At 38.9% G+C, this 17,703-nt stretch overlaps 1 protein-coding gene across 1 annotated transcript in view; it reads right to left on the bottom strand.

Moving 5' to 3' along the window:
* Nucleotides 1–17,703, bottom strand: part of Sf3b3 (splicing factor 3b subunit 3) — a 38,448-nt gene that overhangs the window by 8,461 nt on the left and 12,284 nt on the right. The window contains exons 10-17 of the mRNA XM_051201375.1: nt 17,382–17,477; nt 15,347–15,419; nt 9,245–9,396; nt 8,687–8,842; nt 6,734–6,889; nt 5,923–6,066; nt 4,322–4,444; nt 3,417–3,571 (exon numbers count right to left, since the gene is read on the bottom strand). Coding sequence (XP_051057332.1) covers nt 3,417–3,571; nt 4,322–4,444; nt 5,923–6,066; nt 6,734–6,889; nt 8,687–8,842; nt 9,245–9,396; nt 15,347–15,419; nt 17,382–17,477 — 1,055 coding nt within the window. The remainder of the gene's footprint in view (nt 1–3,416; nt 3,572–4,321; nt 4,445–5,922; nt 6,067–6,733; nt 6,890–8,686; nt 8,843–9,244; nt 9,397–15,346; nt 15,420–17,381; nt 17,478–17,703) is intronic.

Genomic DNA, 17,703 nt, shown 5'->3' with positions numbered 1-17,703 from the left:
AGCTCCTGGAGTATAATTGAAGTGAGGGAGGCGTTGGGAAATTTAAGTACTTGTCCCTTACAGCTCTCTTCTTCCCCACCCAGCTGTAGAACTTCCATGCAAACAAGATTGAGCAAACAAGATTGTTTTCAGAATTTTCTGGTGCACAGTGCAAGTGTGGGTGGTGCATGATTTCCTCCTATGCTTAGCCCATCCCCTGGCTTGGGTATATAAGCTCATTACTCTCTGTAATAAAGAGCAGCAGCTTCTTCACTTCTCGTGGTAGTCTGTTGAGTGTTTCAATCCCGACACCCTCCACCAAGCTCGGTACTCTGGCTGCGCGGGCGTGGCAGGGAGGAGTAAAAATGAACAAAGGAGTCAAGATCATAATGGGAAAACCCACAGAATCAGCTGAGCTGAGCTAGTGAGAGATCACTGACTCAGGTCTGATAAATGGGGAACCTGCCTGCATAAGACTGAACTAGGCTCCCTTAGTATAGGTGATAAAGTGCACCTAGGACAATGTATGAGGCCATTGGCAGTGGATTCAAGATCTAACACTAACGCACAAACTTACTTAGTGGGTCCCATTCTATATGGAGAGATAACTTGCTCAGCCTAGACACAGGGTGTGGGGGTGGAATGTAAAAAATAAATTAATAAAAAAGGAAAAAAGTTGACAAAAATTTTATCATTCCACAGTTAATACGACAGTATAAAGTTCAGGGGCCATGGAGAAGGTTCAGTTGTTAAAGTGATGGTATGGAGTCACAAGGAACTACATTATGTACCCTAAAACTCATGTAAAAAGGGCATGGCAGTACATATCTATAATCCCTGGGTTAAGAAAAAAGAGACAGGATCACTGGGGCTTGAGAGTAGCCAGCTTAGCCAATTGGCAAACTACTTTCAGTGAGAGATCCTGTCTCAAAAAATATCACGGAGAGTGTGTGCCTTCTATGAACTTGAGAAAGTGGGTACTAAAATCTCATGTAATAACCAACTTTATTCAGAGCATCAGACAATTTATACTTTGAGGGTTAAGAAGAGTCACACGAGTAAGGTGTTCAATCATAAGGACAAGTCACATGTGGCAAAAACCGCTTTTCCACAGAGTCATATGAATCACAACAGCTGAACAAGTTTTTGCCACATGCAGCTTTAAAATTCAGGCTGATAAAATGGCTTAGCAGGGAAAGGTGCTTATCAAAAATCATATAAGGGTGGAAGGAGAAAAGACTTCACAAAGCTGCCTTTGACAGCTACATGGCATACCCCCATAATGATCATAAAACAAACAAACAAAAAAACAAAACAAAACAAAACAAAACAAAAAAAATCAGCTGAGCAGTGGTAGCACATGCCTTTAATCCCAGCACTTGGGAGGCAGAGGCAGTAGTATTTTGTTGAGTTCAAGGCCAGCCTGATCTGCAGAGTGAGTTCCAGGAGAGTCACGGTTACACCAAAAAAAAAAAAAAAAATCCTGTTTTTTAAACACACAAACAATCCCCCCAAAACAAAACATTCAAGAAAAGACTAGATAAGCGAACCATCCACACAACAGAACTTTATAACAGTTATTTCCAAGACATAGTATTAAAAAAAAAAAGCACAGTATAAAGCAATATACATAGTGTGGTTAGTGTGGTTACTGTGTGACTAGGAAGTAAAAGAATATAATCAGGCAATAGCCTATATATGGACTCAAATATACTGACACACAATAAACATAGATGGCCAGTTAGAGAATACTTAATTGCTTAGAAAAAACATCTATTTTAAAAATAAAAAAGGCAGGGACTTCATGGTTACTTAAAATTATACTTTGGTCAGACATGGTGTCAAATGCAAGAGATAGAGACAGGTGGATCAACACAGTAAGACACCTTCTAAAACAAAACTCAAAAAATAGGAGAAAACACACAAATTAAGTGATAGGAAACATGAATTTATAAAGAACTCTTTAGATTGTCTCCCACATGTCCACGTACTATAGGTTTGATCCTCAAAGCAGTGACAGTGGGAGGTAAGAAAACCTTTATGAGGTGGGGTCTGTGGGAGGTAAGCCCTCAAAGGGGACTGTTGCATGCCCTGGCTTCATTTCCTGTCTTTGTTTACTGAACCATTGCGTTGATCCATCATTAATATGTTATTCTGTCCAAAGTAATGAGGCCCATGAATCAATCATAAGCCCAAATAAACCTTTACTAAGTTATCTGCCCCAGGAAAGTAATGGAAAACCAATTGACATATAATTTGAATAATATATATGTACTATACATATATAACATATGTAAATATATGAATGAGATACAAAAATCCCCAATTACATATTTAAAAATGGACAATGAATCTGAACAGATTATCACCCTCAAGAATAATCAATAAACACTTAAAAATATAGAGCCAGTCTGTGGTGGTATATGCTTTCAATCAGGTATATCTCTAAAGGCCAGCCTGGTCTACAGAGAAGAGTTCTAGGACAGCCAGGACCACAGAGAAAAACCCTGTCTAAAAAAACAAAACAACAACAAACAAACAAAAAACCCACATACCAAAATACACATCCATTAGGTACTAGAAAAATATCAGTCTTTTAAAACTATTGTACTCCTATTAAGATGACCAGAATCAAAGACATAAAGCAAGAGTATGCAAGAACAGGGTAAAATAGGAATACTATCTTCTTGGCTACTATGAACTTTGAAAGGCAGCCTGGTAGCTATCAAAGGTAATAGTGAGTAGAGTTATTATCAATTCTACTTTTTGCTTTGATCCATCACCATACCTGGCTGGCCTCGAACTTCATGTGCCTGAGGATGACTTTGAATTTCTGATCTCTTACCCTCCCAGGTAGAAATGGAATTAGAGGTAACATGAACTACTACACACAGTTTAATTTCACCCTTTCAAAACTGTATTGCATCTGAGCAGTGGTGGAACGCGCCTGTAACCCCAACACCCAGGAGGCAGAAGCAGGCTGATCTCTGGGTTTGAGGACCACTTGTCTACAGAGCTCGCCCAAGGCCAGTGGGGGCTACAGAGAAACCCTGTCTGGAAAGCCCAACAAATTAATTAAAATTAAGATATAATTCTGTAGATAACACAGTAAGAAAGAGTTAAAAGAGATTGAACACTTGCTCTAAAACTAATCCAATTATACGACAATTTCACCAGGAAACAGAATCTTAAAGTGTAAGATTACAGTGTAATAAGTTCTAAAACTTGGCTCCAAAAAAGTCTAAACAGAAGCTAAATGCCAAGCATTGAAACTTGGCTCACAGGTTCTGAAAATCTCGTTTGAATTGCAACACCCTCTCCTGGTAAAGAGGCGGCTGGTAGCCATCGCTGTACAAACTCCAACTCTGGCAGAACCACAGGCAGAAGACTTGGCAGAAAGGCTTCCTGCTGGGCTCCAAACATAAGGTTTTTCTCACCTCAAGGTGTTGGTGGAGATGGCAACAATGCCTTCGGGACACTGTTCAGAGGCAAAGCCGGATGCAAACTCCAAAGTCTCATAAGATAGAGGGGTGAGATGGAAACGGGATTGGTAAGAGTAGCTTAACCATGAGCGACTGGACATGGCCAAAACCTGGAGAGGAAAGAGCCCTAATCAGACAGGGAAAAGCTCAAACTTGGTAGATTGACCAAACATACAACCCCAACTTTGGTCTCTAATTTTAGAAACCTACAAAGCCACTTTAAGCAAAGGGAGCTCAAAGAGACAGCACAGGCTTATTGTATAGAAAACCAAAACATCAAGCTACATCAATCATGATTCTCTAGAGTGGAAATGAGTTTATTACAAGGCTGGACAGCTATAGAATTAAGTAAAGTAACATTTTTAACTAACATTAATTCTGAACTACAAAGGCAAGGCTCTCTTTCTTATTAGGCAGGAAGTCACAATATCACTATAATACTGCCTTAAATGGAAGGGGTCCAGTTTTTCCCATCCCGGATAGCCCAGACTAAAGAAAAGACTCAAAGGATTAATACTGAAACTTTATATAGCCTCATAATGTCACAGTGCCATGCCATAGACTAGCTACCCCTTAGAAAACTCTAGACTAAGTCAGGCAGTGGTGACACAGGTCTTTAGTTCCAGCACTGAGGAGGCAGAGGCAGGCAGATTTCTTGAGTACAACACCAGCCTGGTCTACAAGAGCTAGTTCCAGGACAGCCAGCACTACACAGAGAAAGGGTTTGAATCGTTCCTCCTCCTTCTCAAAGAACCCAGGATTTCCCAATCAAGGCAGTGCTAGTATCAAAACATCTACAAAACAAATTAGTCAAAAAGTTTACATTGGCACCAATATTCAAATGTCTTTTTATTACTTACAGCCTCCTGGCCTTGCATCCGGACTCGGAAGAGTTTCACAGGACGGGACCCCAGATACCTAGTTCGAGTGTCAGACAGGTCTCCAGTGACAGGGTCTAGAACAGTTCTCAGCAGCACACCATTCTAATGGAGAAAATATGAACAGGTAAAGCCTACTTATGATGGAAGCTTTAAAATGATGACATTTTTCCTTGATTACTTTAACAGATGACAGAAGGATATAACTTATTGGTGAAAACATAACACAAATCATAATACCCCAACAATCAGTAATTCATTCTCTCAGTTACTAAGCATCTAAGAAAAAAAATCACTTCTCACTATACATACATGTATATGCATCCTATATACTAAAAATGTATTTATTTGTTAAATTATTTTCTGTAACTTAAAAACAGACCCACAGCTAAAAATCAAGATCTACTGACTATGGTATCTCTAAGTATCATTTCCTTCAAAACGAACAAGATTTTTAGGGATTGAAGAATGAAGCAAGACTGTTTATGATGCAAAGAGAACCTAACAGCCAAAGAAGATAGCATATAGTACGGTCAAATACACTAACTTCAAGGGGAATCTCTACCAACTCAACTACGATGATTGTTATGGCCCTAACTCCTTTATCTGTAAAATAAGTCACTAAAGAAGGTGTGGGAAGAGAGCCATTATCCTTTTCATGTATAAATTATGTTTAGAATAAAGGAATAAACCTCATTTTGTTTTACAGAGACTTGATGATAAATATTTCCAGACATCATACACTTCCCAATGGGATGCAACCAGAGCGAACAGTAGCACTTAACTACTCTTTTTCCCTTACCCAAAACAGTTATAAATGAATGTTATCAACTTCTCTTTTTGTTTGTTTTTTGAAAACAGGGCTTCTCTGCGTAACAGTCCTGGCTGTAGACCAGGCAGGCCTTGAACTCAGAGATCCACCTTTCCCTGCCCCACCCCTACACTGCGATTAAAGGTGTGTGCCACCACCCAATGTCATCAACTTCTATGGTCTGGACTAATCATAATTTTTCAGAAAGTTATAACATGTACAAAGTATCAGATATTCAGAAACTAATCTTGGTAGGTATGACATTACTAGCTCCTTAAAGCAAAACATTATAGAGGTAACATTACTAAGTATAGGTAGAATGATTTATTGCCTTGGATCTACTTCAAAATACTCTTTTAAAAAAAGTGTGGATGAAGGCTCATTGTATTAACCTGTGCCTCATGCCTAAGCATTTCTAAATGAGAAACTAAAATTTAAAAAGCAGAAACAAACTTACAAACTCAGTTGCCTTGACTCCAGGAACATCCAGGGCTTCCCTAGAGCTAATGTGGTCAATTTTAGAAGGCAAGAATACTGTGGGATCTCTAAAGCATCAGTCACAAAGCATTTTCACCAGCTATGAAGATTTTTTTGTGCATATGATTTCCAGGCCTGCCTAGTATTTTCTAAGTGCTAAGAAAATGAATCGATAACAGCACTATAAAACAACTTTTCACAAAGTGACTATCTAGAACTACGAGCAATGAAAAATGCCTGTACTGGATAAAGGAATAGGTAGCATTACACATGAGCCCCTGCCTGGGCTTCTTACCTGTAGTCCAATGTTCAGGTATAGGAAGCCAATAGAGCCTCTCTCACCCAGCTCATCCTGTTTCTCAGTCCCACCCATTTCCACAATACATAGAGACTCAGGCTGGGCTGGGAGAGCCTGCATACTCAGAGGCTGTAAACAATCCTATGGGAAAAAGAAAAAAGACATAAGAGATAATTCTGGAAAAAACAAAAAAAAGTAAGCTGAGGCAGTAGAGGGTCATTAATTCTAAATCCCAGAACAAACTCTAAATGTATTATGGTCAAAAGTAATCAAAAGAATATCTCCCTGAAAATAATGTAAAAGAATGTAAGGCCATAGAACAAGTAAAATTCCCTTTTTAATGAACAATTTTGGAGTTTTAAACTACAAAGGGCAGGGCTGGAAAGATGGCTCCAGTAGTTAAAAGAACTTGTTGCTCTCTCAGAGGACCTGAGCTACCAGGATCCAAATGGTGGCTCAAAATTATCCATTTCAGGAGATTTGACACCTTCTAATACACATAAAGACATACAAACAAAACACTAGTAATATAGATATAATAGAAAATGCACTCCAAAAGTAATTCAGATCATCTGCCAAAGAAATATTTAGTATCTCAAATTAACATCCTTAAACTACAACAAAGAGGTGTGCAATGAGAACCAAAAGCAGCAGCAGTTTAGAGCTTGCCAAACTGTGTGCTTGAGAGATCAGACTGTTCGACTTCCAGAAACACAAAAAATAGAGGGAGAGGAGGGAAAGACAATAGGTACGAATTCAGGGATCCAGCTACTTAGGCCCTACCCACAGAACAGAGGGCACCACTCACTGATGGGTCAAGGGAGATGATTCTGACAGTGTTGTCCACCAGCCCCACAGCCAGGAATCGAGATCGCTGTTCTCCTGGTGGCACATTGGCCAGACTCATGCACACCACATCTGCTGACATCTCTTTCCGTTCTGTGTATTCATTCAATTGTCCTGACTATAAGGAAGAAAAACAAAATAGGTCTATGTGTTATAATTGACCCTAAAACTCTGGGGGCTAGGAAAGGAAGATGGGTTATTAAGGGGTTTTTGCCTCCTCTTATCCCTCTTTTTGCTTTTTCATGTAGCTTATAATAGCTATGTATGTAGCCAAGGATGAACTTAACTTTAGGGCCTGCTGCCTCTACCAAGTACTGTGAGTACAAAGGGTCCTATCACATCTAGTTTATACAGTGCTGGGCATCTACCAGAATGGCTACATTACTAGCACCCAATCACATCTCACTCTTTTTATAACAGTCAAGGGCCAAGAATTTCACCATTTCAGGTCCCATAATCAACTTAACAGCTTAATGTCAAACATGTTAATGCCTCAGAGGGAAAGAAAAACAAGACCTCTTTGACAAAAAGCAGGGTGTGGCACAACTAACCTAGATCAGGAACTTGGAATATATAAACTGCATGAGAACCCTGAATGAAGCCAGCTGTGATAGTGCAAGACTATAATCCCAGCACACAGAGATAGAGGGGGGCAGCAGAACCAGGGGTTCAAGGTCAAGTTAGTCTACATGAGACACCTAGAGACACCCCCTCCCACACCACCATGGTTTAAAAAAAAAAAAATCTTATTAGAGATTTTGAAAAGTAAGCTAAGTTCTGGAAACATTTTCATTAAGATGGCTACACAGAGAAACCCTGTCTTGAAAAAGGAAACCAAACCAAACAAAAAATACACAACACAACAAAACAAAAAACCTCACAAACTAGGCAGTAATGCCTTTAAGCCCAGCACTTGGGGGCCACAGTAGATGGATTTCTGAGTAAGAGTACAGCCTGGTCTACAGAGTAAGCTCCAGGACAGCCAGGGCTGTCACACAGAGAAACTGTCTCAGGGGGGGAACCCCCAAAAAACAACACCCCCCACAAACAAGCAAAAAAGAAAAACAAAAAACAAACAAAAACCCAACAACTGGGGGCTGGAAAGATGGCTCAGAAGTTAAGAATATTAGCTGCTCTTACTGAGGTCCTGAGTTCTATTCCCAACAACCATCTATTTATAGTGGGATCTGATGTCCTCGTGTAAATGCAGATAGAGCACTCAAAAAAAAAAAAAAAAAAAAAAAAAGCAACCATCTGAAAACAGGAGAAAATGTCTTTGCTAAATATCCGTTAGATAATGGAGGTGAGCCAGACAGTGGTGGCATACACCTTTATTCCCAGTGTTCAAGGCCAGCCTGGTCTGCAGAGCAAGTCCCAGAGCATCTAGGGCTACACAGAGAAATGTCTCAAAACAAAATAAAACACATAATGAGGGTGAGATACAAAAAATAAATAAGCATTTCACTGTCAAAAGAGGATTTCACAATTCTAACCTGAATGAGATTTACTAATTTTTCTCCCTTAGAAGGGTCAAATTGGTGCTGGAGGGACAGCTCAAGGGTTAACAGTTTATTGCCACGCTCTTGGCAAAACCCAGTTTAGTTCCCAACATCCACATGGTGACTTGCAACTCCAAGTCCCAGCAGGAGATTCAACACTCCATATTCCATATACACGATGTATATAAACTTATTCAGGCACAATTACATACACATAATAATAAACCTTTTAAAAGGGGCCAGACTGTCTTATAAATATATTCATTCCCAATTCTTTCTTGTGATGTACAAGATATATACACTGACAACTATACTCTATTATACTGATAACAATATTATCAATACTTCAGAATCCCACCCCAAGAACCATAATGAAAGATAACACATGGCCAACAACAACAAAATAAATAACATACAGGATCCATCTCAAAATAGACAAGTTCTCCTCCAGTCAGGGCGATCACCACTTGTCGCTGGTTCACTGCACACTTCACAATTGTCTTCTTGCCAGGAGTCTTCCACTCATTGACTCTCTTATCTGCTCGTATGTGTCGAATGCCATCTGGATACACCTGGAAGTCAAAGAATAAAGTCTAGCTAGCAATTTTATTATCACCCAGAATGATCTTCATACCTGGCAAACCTGGAATCATGCAAATGAGGTATTAAGTAGTTAGTAGAGCCCAGACAAATCAATTTATAGAAATTTATAGAAATGTTTTAAAATTTCATGCTTTCTCACATCAGTTCAAAGAAGTCCAAAGCCCACCTGTTATTAAATGAGAAGGACGGTAATTTTTTTTTTAAAAAACAGAAATGGCAAACTGAGAGGAAATGTTAGGTTTCAAATTCTCCAAATTACTTAGTAAAACTCTCACAGGAATTAAGTCTCAGTGCACTTTTGAGGTTTTCTGGAAGGTGAGAATGGAGACATGAATACAAGCACAGCACACTGAACAGGTAAGCAAGCTCACCTGAACCAATGCATCATCTCCTAATAAGGAGCAGGACAAGGTTGGAGTGGTACCCAAGAACCCAGAGTCAGTCACTTCCTCCACAGTCTCTCCAATAGATAGCACAAGTGTGGCATTCACGAAAGACACAATGATGTAGGCATCAAACTCATCTGGAAAAAGAAAAGAAAGGAATGGTTAGGAAAGAACTCAAATTTACTAGCATTAGAAAGACAACTAAGATACTAAGAGTTTCAGAAACCTTCCACACACTCCTATGTGCAGTCACTTCACACATGCACACACAGAATAGGATGGTCCAAAAGATGATCAAGGGTCCTAGCAGCCTACAAATCAATGCCCAAACACACTGAGTATAAATGTCATCCTCTCATATCTCTGAAAACTAGGAATCAGAGGGGACAATACAAAAATAAAGTTTAAAAAAAAAGTATACGGAAATCTTAAATAATTATCTATGTGTGCATAAAACTAGAGCAAATCTGTTTGTGACAATTATTGATTGGCTGATAGGGTATCATGTAGCCCAGGTTGGACTCAAGCTCACTATGTAACCAAAGATGACCTTGAACTTCTGACCCATCTGGCTCTTCGCTCCTGAGTATTGGAATTACAGGTATGTACCACCACACCCAGCTTATAAAGTGCTAGAGATGGAATCCAGCAATTCCTGCACAATGGGCAACTGAGCCAAACCTGCTTAATTCCAAGCCATCTAACAAATATTTTTGTGTTTCGCCTCTCCTCCCCCCCAGGGTTTCTCTGTAGCTTTGGAGGCTGTCCCGGAACTTCCTCAATAGATGCTGCCCTCAAATGCACAGATACTCCTGCCTCTGCCTGGCGAGACAAGTCTTAATACAGTCTTGTGTCCCTTGAACTCATATCTACCTGCCTCTGCCTCCTCTAAGAGCTCAGAATGGTGTTCCACCATACCTGATGGCTGGTCTATTTCTCTTAAAGTATTTGCAAAATGGCCTGGTGGTTGTGGCACATGCCTTTAATCCCAGCACTTGGGAGGCTGAGGCAGGCAGACCTCTGTGAGTTTAAGGTCAGCCTGATCTACAGAGCTAGTTCCAGGACAGGCTCCAAAGCTACAAAGAAAAACCCTGTCTCAGAAACAAAACAAACAAAAAAACCCCACAAAAACAACAACAAAAAAACCCTCTTGTCACATAAACTACCACCACCACCACCAAAAAAACCAAAAAGATCCTCACCCCTAAGTTCTTCCAAAGGAAGGACTACTGGAGGCTAGAACATATTTAGTTATTCTAGGGCTAGAAACTGGGAATTCTATTCCCACTGGGAATGAGAGAAGAATACCAGTAAACCAGGAAATAGGTAAAAGATGAATGTTGATGAAAATTTTCAAGTCCTTGACCTCTCTGGTTTTTCACTGTTTAAAAATGTTAACAACACAGTGGTTAAAGAGCAATTAGAATTTGCTTTTCATAATATAGTTGAATAAACAAACACTAATGAGTTTCTTAAGGTCATAAGATCTGAGTTCTACATAAAGGCAACCTTAATAATTTCCCCTCCACAATCCCATTGTCAAAGGCCATCCATCTATTTCCCATACCTTTACTCTACAGAGTAAAAACAGAATAAAACAACTTCTGAGTTGCCTACATCCACAACATAGAATACTGGATACATAATGAATAAAGATACACTTATTGTTTTCAATAAGATTCCCCCCAACTCGATATCTGTATTGTTATATCAACTTTGTCACCTTTTGTCCCAACCCAGAAATCAGCTAAACAAACGACAGAGTAACAGAGTAAAGCATTAAACTAGATTGGCAGCTACAGAGCTCTGTTTGCCCTTAGCCTTGTCAGAGCTCAATGCCACAGGACTAACCTACTTACTTAACCTACACCAAGGACCATTTCTGGTTTGTATTAGAATTATTAGAATTAGCCTTCTTTATAGGAGGGATGAAGTAAAGACATGTTATCAGCGTAGCCTACATAGTGCTACCCATTAGCAGGACATAGTTTGGTGAGTTGTAATCAGTATTTTATAACAGAAATAATGTTATAAAACTGCTTCACACAGTAAGGGTTAAGTGCTGTTTGACAAAACTTCCAGTTAGTAATACATATATGCAACAAGGGTGGGTGGAAAGCAAGAACCAAAGACCTTTCCCAACAGGCAAGTTCTGATGGCTATACCAGTAGTGATAACTCACAAAGTACTAAATACAATTTACAAAATTTAAGCAGTACTGGATCAGTGCTGTTGGGTAATTGTACTGCTGTTAACTGTTAGCATGTGTCAAATGCTTTGGAGACATCATATACAATGGTTTTACAATACAAAGCACTGTTTGCTATCATAAAATGACTTAAGGCCTGGTGAGATAGCTCAGAGGGAGGGTAAAGGTGCTTGCTGCACAGGCCTGGTGATCCAATTTCCACCCACAGGAGCCACATAAAGATGGAGAGAACCGACTACACAAAGTTGTCCTTTGCCCTCCACAAGCATGCTGCAGTACATGTGCCCGCACAAACAACATAATAAGTAAATAGTATTTTTAAAAGCAATTAGAATGTAGTTGTTCCCAAATGGATTTCTAATAGTTTACAGAAAGACCCAAATTAATTTCGACATGACATCAAACTTAAAACTTCATTTCAGCTCTGAACTTTTGACCTGGAAGTTTCTGACATGTAGTAAGAAACTGCTTATTTTTATACGAACACTGTATCATACCCAATGTTTCCATTTATTAAAAATAACACCTTGGAAGCTGTGTAAGACTAACTTAAAGCCAACACATAAAAGGTTTTAGTTGGCCACACTTCCCCAGATCTTCCCTCAGTCATTCAATTTTTTACTTACATATCAAGAGAACAAGTTTGAGAAGGGGTGCCCATGTATACACCTTCCCTTTACCCACAAGTTCAGACTACTCAGATATAAAGGAAATGATCAATTAACCTAAACAGGGTCACACTTTCACTAAAGGATTCAACAATGAAAAGCACCATGCCGAATGCTTTACCAGCTTCTTTAATCACAGATTTCCTGAAACAGCTATTTCCCAGTAAATACTAAGCACACTAAAACTTCCACCATTTACATTCTCAGCAAAAATGTCCTGGAACAGATTAATTACTCTTAGGGAGATTACAGGGTAAATAAAAGCTGACATTCAGAACAAAAATCAAGCTTCAGGTACAATATAAGGACTATAAATATTCACAGTGCCTTTTTCTAGAGGTTATAAGTCTTACAAAAATATTACTTTCTGTCTCAGTGAAGAATCTCTTAGGTAAGAGAAAAGCTTTTTAGGACCAAATTCAGCATATTTCTCTCTCTCTCTTCTCCCCCACCCCAATTTTTAGCACTACAGAAGCATGCCAGAGAGTGAATACTTTACTTTTTTTCGTCTTTATGATAAACTATTCTACAAACAGCTCTCTCTAAAAGATAACACGAGCCACAAAGTAAATGACTAAGCTTCCTATATTTCATTTCATTCTCATTTTATATTCAGAGTACCTGGCTGTTTGTTTGTTTCAGTTTTGTTTTGCTTTTCAAGGGTTTCTCTGAGTAACAGTCTGGTTGTCTTGAAACTCACTCTGTCGATAGGCTGGCCTTAAAATAACAGAGATCCTCCTGCCTCTGGCTCCTGAGTGCTGGGATTAAAGGCATGCGCTGCCACCACCACTCGGCACCTCAGTTTAATATATACTTCTCGAGGTCCTAAACTTTCAGTCAATACATCTGGAATGGATAATTCCAAGAGAAGGAAGCTGTGGTTTGCTAGTTACCCATTCTTTCAGTTTAATAAACACCAACTAGTTCTACTGTCCAGACTCTGGGGAAAAGGAGAGGCTTTCTGCCTTAGAGCAGCTGATGGCAAGCAGATGGGTGACTGTCACTATGACGCATACTGACATCCACCTGCAAAGTTCCCTCTGAGAGACACCATTAGGGCAGCCTCAGTATTCTGTGCAGGTCATTCCCTTTCCCTATAAGATCCCACAGTAGACCCTAGCAGTAGGTACACACCTGTGATAATCAGCACCTTCACCAGCCACCTGTGGAAGAGAAAAAAAGGCTTGGTATTGGTAGTATGCATCACCAAGTACCAGCCAAGGTTAGTATTTGCCTGAAGACGGAAACACGTGTGGATAGAGGAATGCTCACTCAATAGTGACGTGGGGTTATCTGAAAGAAAATGACCAGAAAAACCTAACAATGTTTTTGTGGGTAAACACCCCAAAGTACAGTAAAAAGTAAAACTGACCAGAAAGTAGTTGGTACCTAGGATTTGGTATTTACCAGAGAACAACCAGTTTCAACTACTAGTTTCATCACACTAGAAACTACCCACCCATCATGTGGGCAAACAGTTGTCTCTCTACAATACCTTCCCTCACTTTCAAATAAGCCTCTTTTCTGTCCTATAATCCTTCCTGCCAGCACACTTGTACCTTTCACCACATCAATGCATACAGGAGTTGGATACCTGTCTTTATTTTTTGGTAGTTCTATAATACAGGATCTGGTCCCAGAGACCTGTGCATGCTTGTCAAATGCTTTACCACTCACTAACTACTCCAATCTCTTATATGACAAGTGCTCTGAGGCAGAAATTCTATGTTAATTACTCTGAAAAGATGACTACAAGACGAAAGCACACAAGAAACCAATATATAGAATCCCACCAGAGTTAGTCAAAATGAGCATTGAATTAGGATTTTCTGCTATTATTTAGACATATTTGCTTTAGAGTCAACACTTGAGATTTTCTACCTTTTCCTCATAAAAATGAGGAAACTTCTGCAAACCTAAATCTTCTCTAAAATTTCAAAAACTATCTAAAAATCAGAAGCTTGGCACAGTAACACATACCTGTCATTATTATAGTCAGGGAAGCTGAGAAAAGTCTGTGAATACAAAGCCACTGGGGACACACCAAGTTCTAGGATAGCCGGAGTATATAATGAGATCTACCTGTAAAATCACTGGATCTCTCAAAGCATCTTTCTAGTTTAACCAATCTAGGTAACATTTATAAGAACCTTATTATCAAAGTCCACCAAAATTGAGACCAACAATAACTAGATTCTCTATGTAAAAATTACATTCAATATAGAAATCTTTTCAAACCAAATATTTAATTACCTTCTCAGTTAAAACAAGACCATCAATTTCCTGTTGTCACTCCCCTTTCAGTTCATTTGATTCCAATAATGAGAACAAAATCCACACACACATACACACACAGAAAAATGCAATGTTCTAATAAATTCCCCTTCTAGACATTTCCCAGGTCCCTTCAACTTGTTACATTCAACTAGAACATCTAAACCCCTGGCAGAATTACAGCTGTTTTCCAGCCAAAGCTTTGTTTGCCGGCCAGATCTCACTTACTAGTTTCCCATTCCTGAGAGAAAAGATGAAAATGAGGTCTCACAACAATAACCACCTGTTCTAAAGTGAACAATAGGAAATATGACAAGAGTTTTTATGGGACTGAAATTCAATGTCACAGGACATTCTTGTCATTGGAGTACTATGCAAACTACAAGACTTTGTTTTAAAGTGAGGTGACCATTTTTAATTCAAGAACTCAAGATTCCATCTCCTTCACACCCTTTTTCTACTCTTAAATTGACTCTACTCAATCAATCTATAAATTCTTATGCACGAGCAGAACTGATCAATTAAGGTTTTATAATCTTAACTTTCACTGTGATTTCAGCACAATGAAAACATAGTTCAAGTACAATAAGAAAACAACAATTTTCCCTTGAAACATACCTCTTACACAGGTGAAACCAGAGCTTTATAAATCCAAAAACCATACAGGCAGCTGGATGATTCTGAAATGTTTATGCTGCAACTAAAACATAAACAGCCACTCTATACCCTCTCTATCCACTTTCAGAAAGAGCAGCAGTAAATGAAGGTACCCTGATCAGAAGCCTCAAAAAAAAAAAAAAAAAAGGGGGGGTGTCATGCCAGAAGTTTCTGGGGTATTAGATGAAGCGATAAAGACACATTATGAAAGCAGTTTCTAAGTTTCCCATGGCAATGGTTCCCAAGACCCATCTTGACTACCAGGAAAGGGACACTTACCTTCAATGTGCCGACGTACTGTCCAGACAGCATTGGGGTTACCAGGGAGTTCAGAAACAGCCATTTCTGACACCTAAAAGGAGAGCAGGCAAGTCACAGATCCAGTGAGCATGAAACTCTACTACTTACATATTATGCTAGGTAATAATACCCCAAAGGCAAAGGCCTCACCCTGTACAGTACAGTAAAAGAACTGGTACTCTTAGTGAAAAAAGAACTTAAAATCCAAAGACTGGAGGCACTGGCAATCCCCATGACAGACAGCAAAAGCCATGGAACAGATAGAAGGGTAAAAGTTTACAGGCCAACTATATACCTCCTTTGGATATGCCATGCCCACACCCTTTAAAAAAAAAAACAAAGAAAGAAAAAAGAAAAAAGAAAGAAATCAGGTAGTGGTGGTGGATCTCTCTTGAGTTCCAGGACAGGTTCCAAGGCTACAGAGAAACCTGTCTCGAAGAGAAAAACAAACAAAAAAACAAGCACAAATGAAATATCTAAATCAGTATTTTACTGCTTTCTCTAACTTTTAACAAGATAAAATCACATACATCTCTTCATAGATTATCTATTATCTTTGAAATTTTTTTTAAAAATGTAAAGCTGCTCTAAGTTATTGACATTGTTAAATGACTCAGAGACAGAGTGCTTCATGTACTGTACTATTTAACTACACCTTATAGAAAGAACAAGAAAATTCAAGGCACTACCCTTCTCGGTTCCTAAGAATAACAGTAAGACATAATAAGAACTTCATTAGTAAAAGCTATGTGTCAAGTATCCTACTCAACTAATAGAAAATTTGTTTTTTATTCGAATAAGACTATAGTCAAAGTAAGACAGGCATAACAGAAGGAATAAAGCAATAATAACTATTTTAATTATTTTCAAAATATAACAAAAGATCTTCTTATAAAGTTCTAAGGACAGAGGGCAAGACATTAAAAAGCAACTCGAATCCTTTTTCCTACACTACGCAAAGCTTTCTTCTTTGTGTGGAAAGAACTAGTGTGCAGCAATTCCTCACTAAGAGCCAATGAGAAGTAAGTGAGAACTCCAGCTCCTGGTATGCAGATTTAGACAGTGGGACTGCTCTGCCCGAGCCAAGTTCCAGGACAGCAAAGCCACACCGACAAACCTTGTCTCCAAACAAAACAAGCAAGTAAAGAAAAAAAAGGAAAAGAAAAAGAAAAAAGGGGGGAATGATAGGGAGAAAAAAAAAAAAAAAAAAAAAAGTCAAGCAGGTACACATGGTGGTTCTAAATCTGATCAAGGCCACTCAAAACCTGGTGAAATAATAAATAATAAACATTTTGGCAGTGAAAATATTTTGATTTCCAAAACAACTAAGCTGAACAAACTAGCCTTGAAGTCAAAACTCTTTATACTTCTGACTACTGTGGCTCAAGTTACAGACATGAGCCTACACTTTCATAGCTATAGCATGTCGCATCTTAGGCGGTCCTACCCAACATCAATGCATAAAGGCAAAAAACAAAAGTTTAAAGCTGCTATTTAGTAAAGTCAGATTTAAAACCAAGGTCATCTTGGTAATATTTCAACAAAAATTGATGAAAAACAGACAACAGGTAGGCTGGAGAGATGGCTCAAAGTTTAAGAGCTCTTCCAGAGGTTCTGAGTTCAATTTCCAGCACCCACATGGTAGCTCTCAACCATCTATAATGAGATCTGATGCCCTCTTCTGGCCATTAAGGCAAATATAGAACACTGTATACATAATAAATAAATCTTAAGAAAAGAAAGTCAGTTAACAGTCTTAACACCTACTTTGCCAACCACAAACTCTAACTTTCAATGATCACAGAAAATATTATTTACTTTTGCTAAGATGCCATAGGGAACGAACTAGTAAGGAAAAGGAATATGAATTCCATAAACTTCAGGAACAAGAGAAAGTACATTTGTTTATAAAAACAGTAGTTTTATCTTTGACCTCCTCAAAGTAAGCCTATACGATGTCATGTGTTAGCTTCCCTTTCACATCATAAAGAGAACCAAGAAATTCCCATCTTACCTCAAGTCCATGCCTTAAGACTCTCAGCGATGAGCGGGGTCCTCTACCACAGGCTACATACAGCTGTGGAGTATCTTCATTGGCCAGATCAGCTATCTGCACAAGGTGAAAACATCTATTGTACTACGCTTTCAAACACAATTAAGAAAGAACAAAGTTATATAATGGCTACTGACTGGGAAAAGAGGAAAGGCCCACATTAAACAACAACAAAGTGCCACAAAAAACTGTTGGGTGGTGGGGGCACACTTAAACCCAGGAGGCAGAGGCAGGGAAGAAGAAGCCAGCAACCTTTGAGCCTGGTTGACAGAGTAAGTTCCAA

This window comes from Phodopus roborovskii, unplaced genomic scaffold, assembly GCF_943737965.1.
Source record: "Phodopus roborovskii unplaced genomic scaffold, PHOROB, whole genome shotgun sequence".
NCBI classification, from domain to species: domain Eukaryota; kingdom Metazoa; phylum Chordata; class Mammalia; order Rodentia; family Cricetidae; genus Phodopus; species Phodopus roborovskii.
Note: the sequence above shows the minus strand (reverse complement) of the source record. Positions and strands in the feature narration are given on the sequence as shown.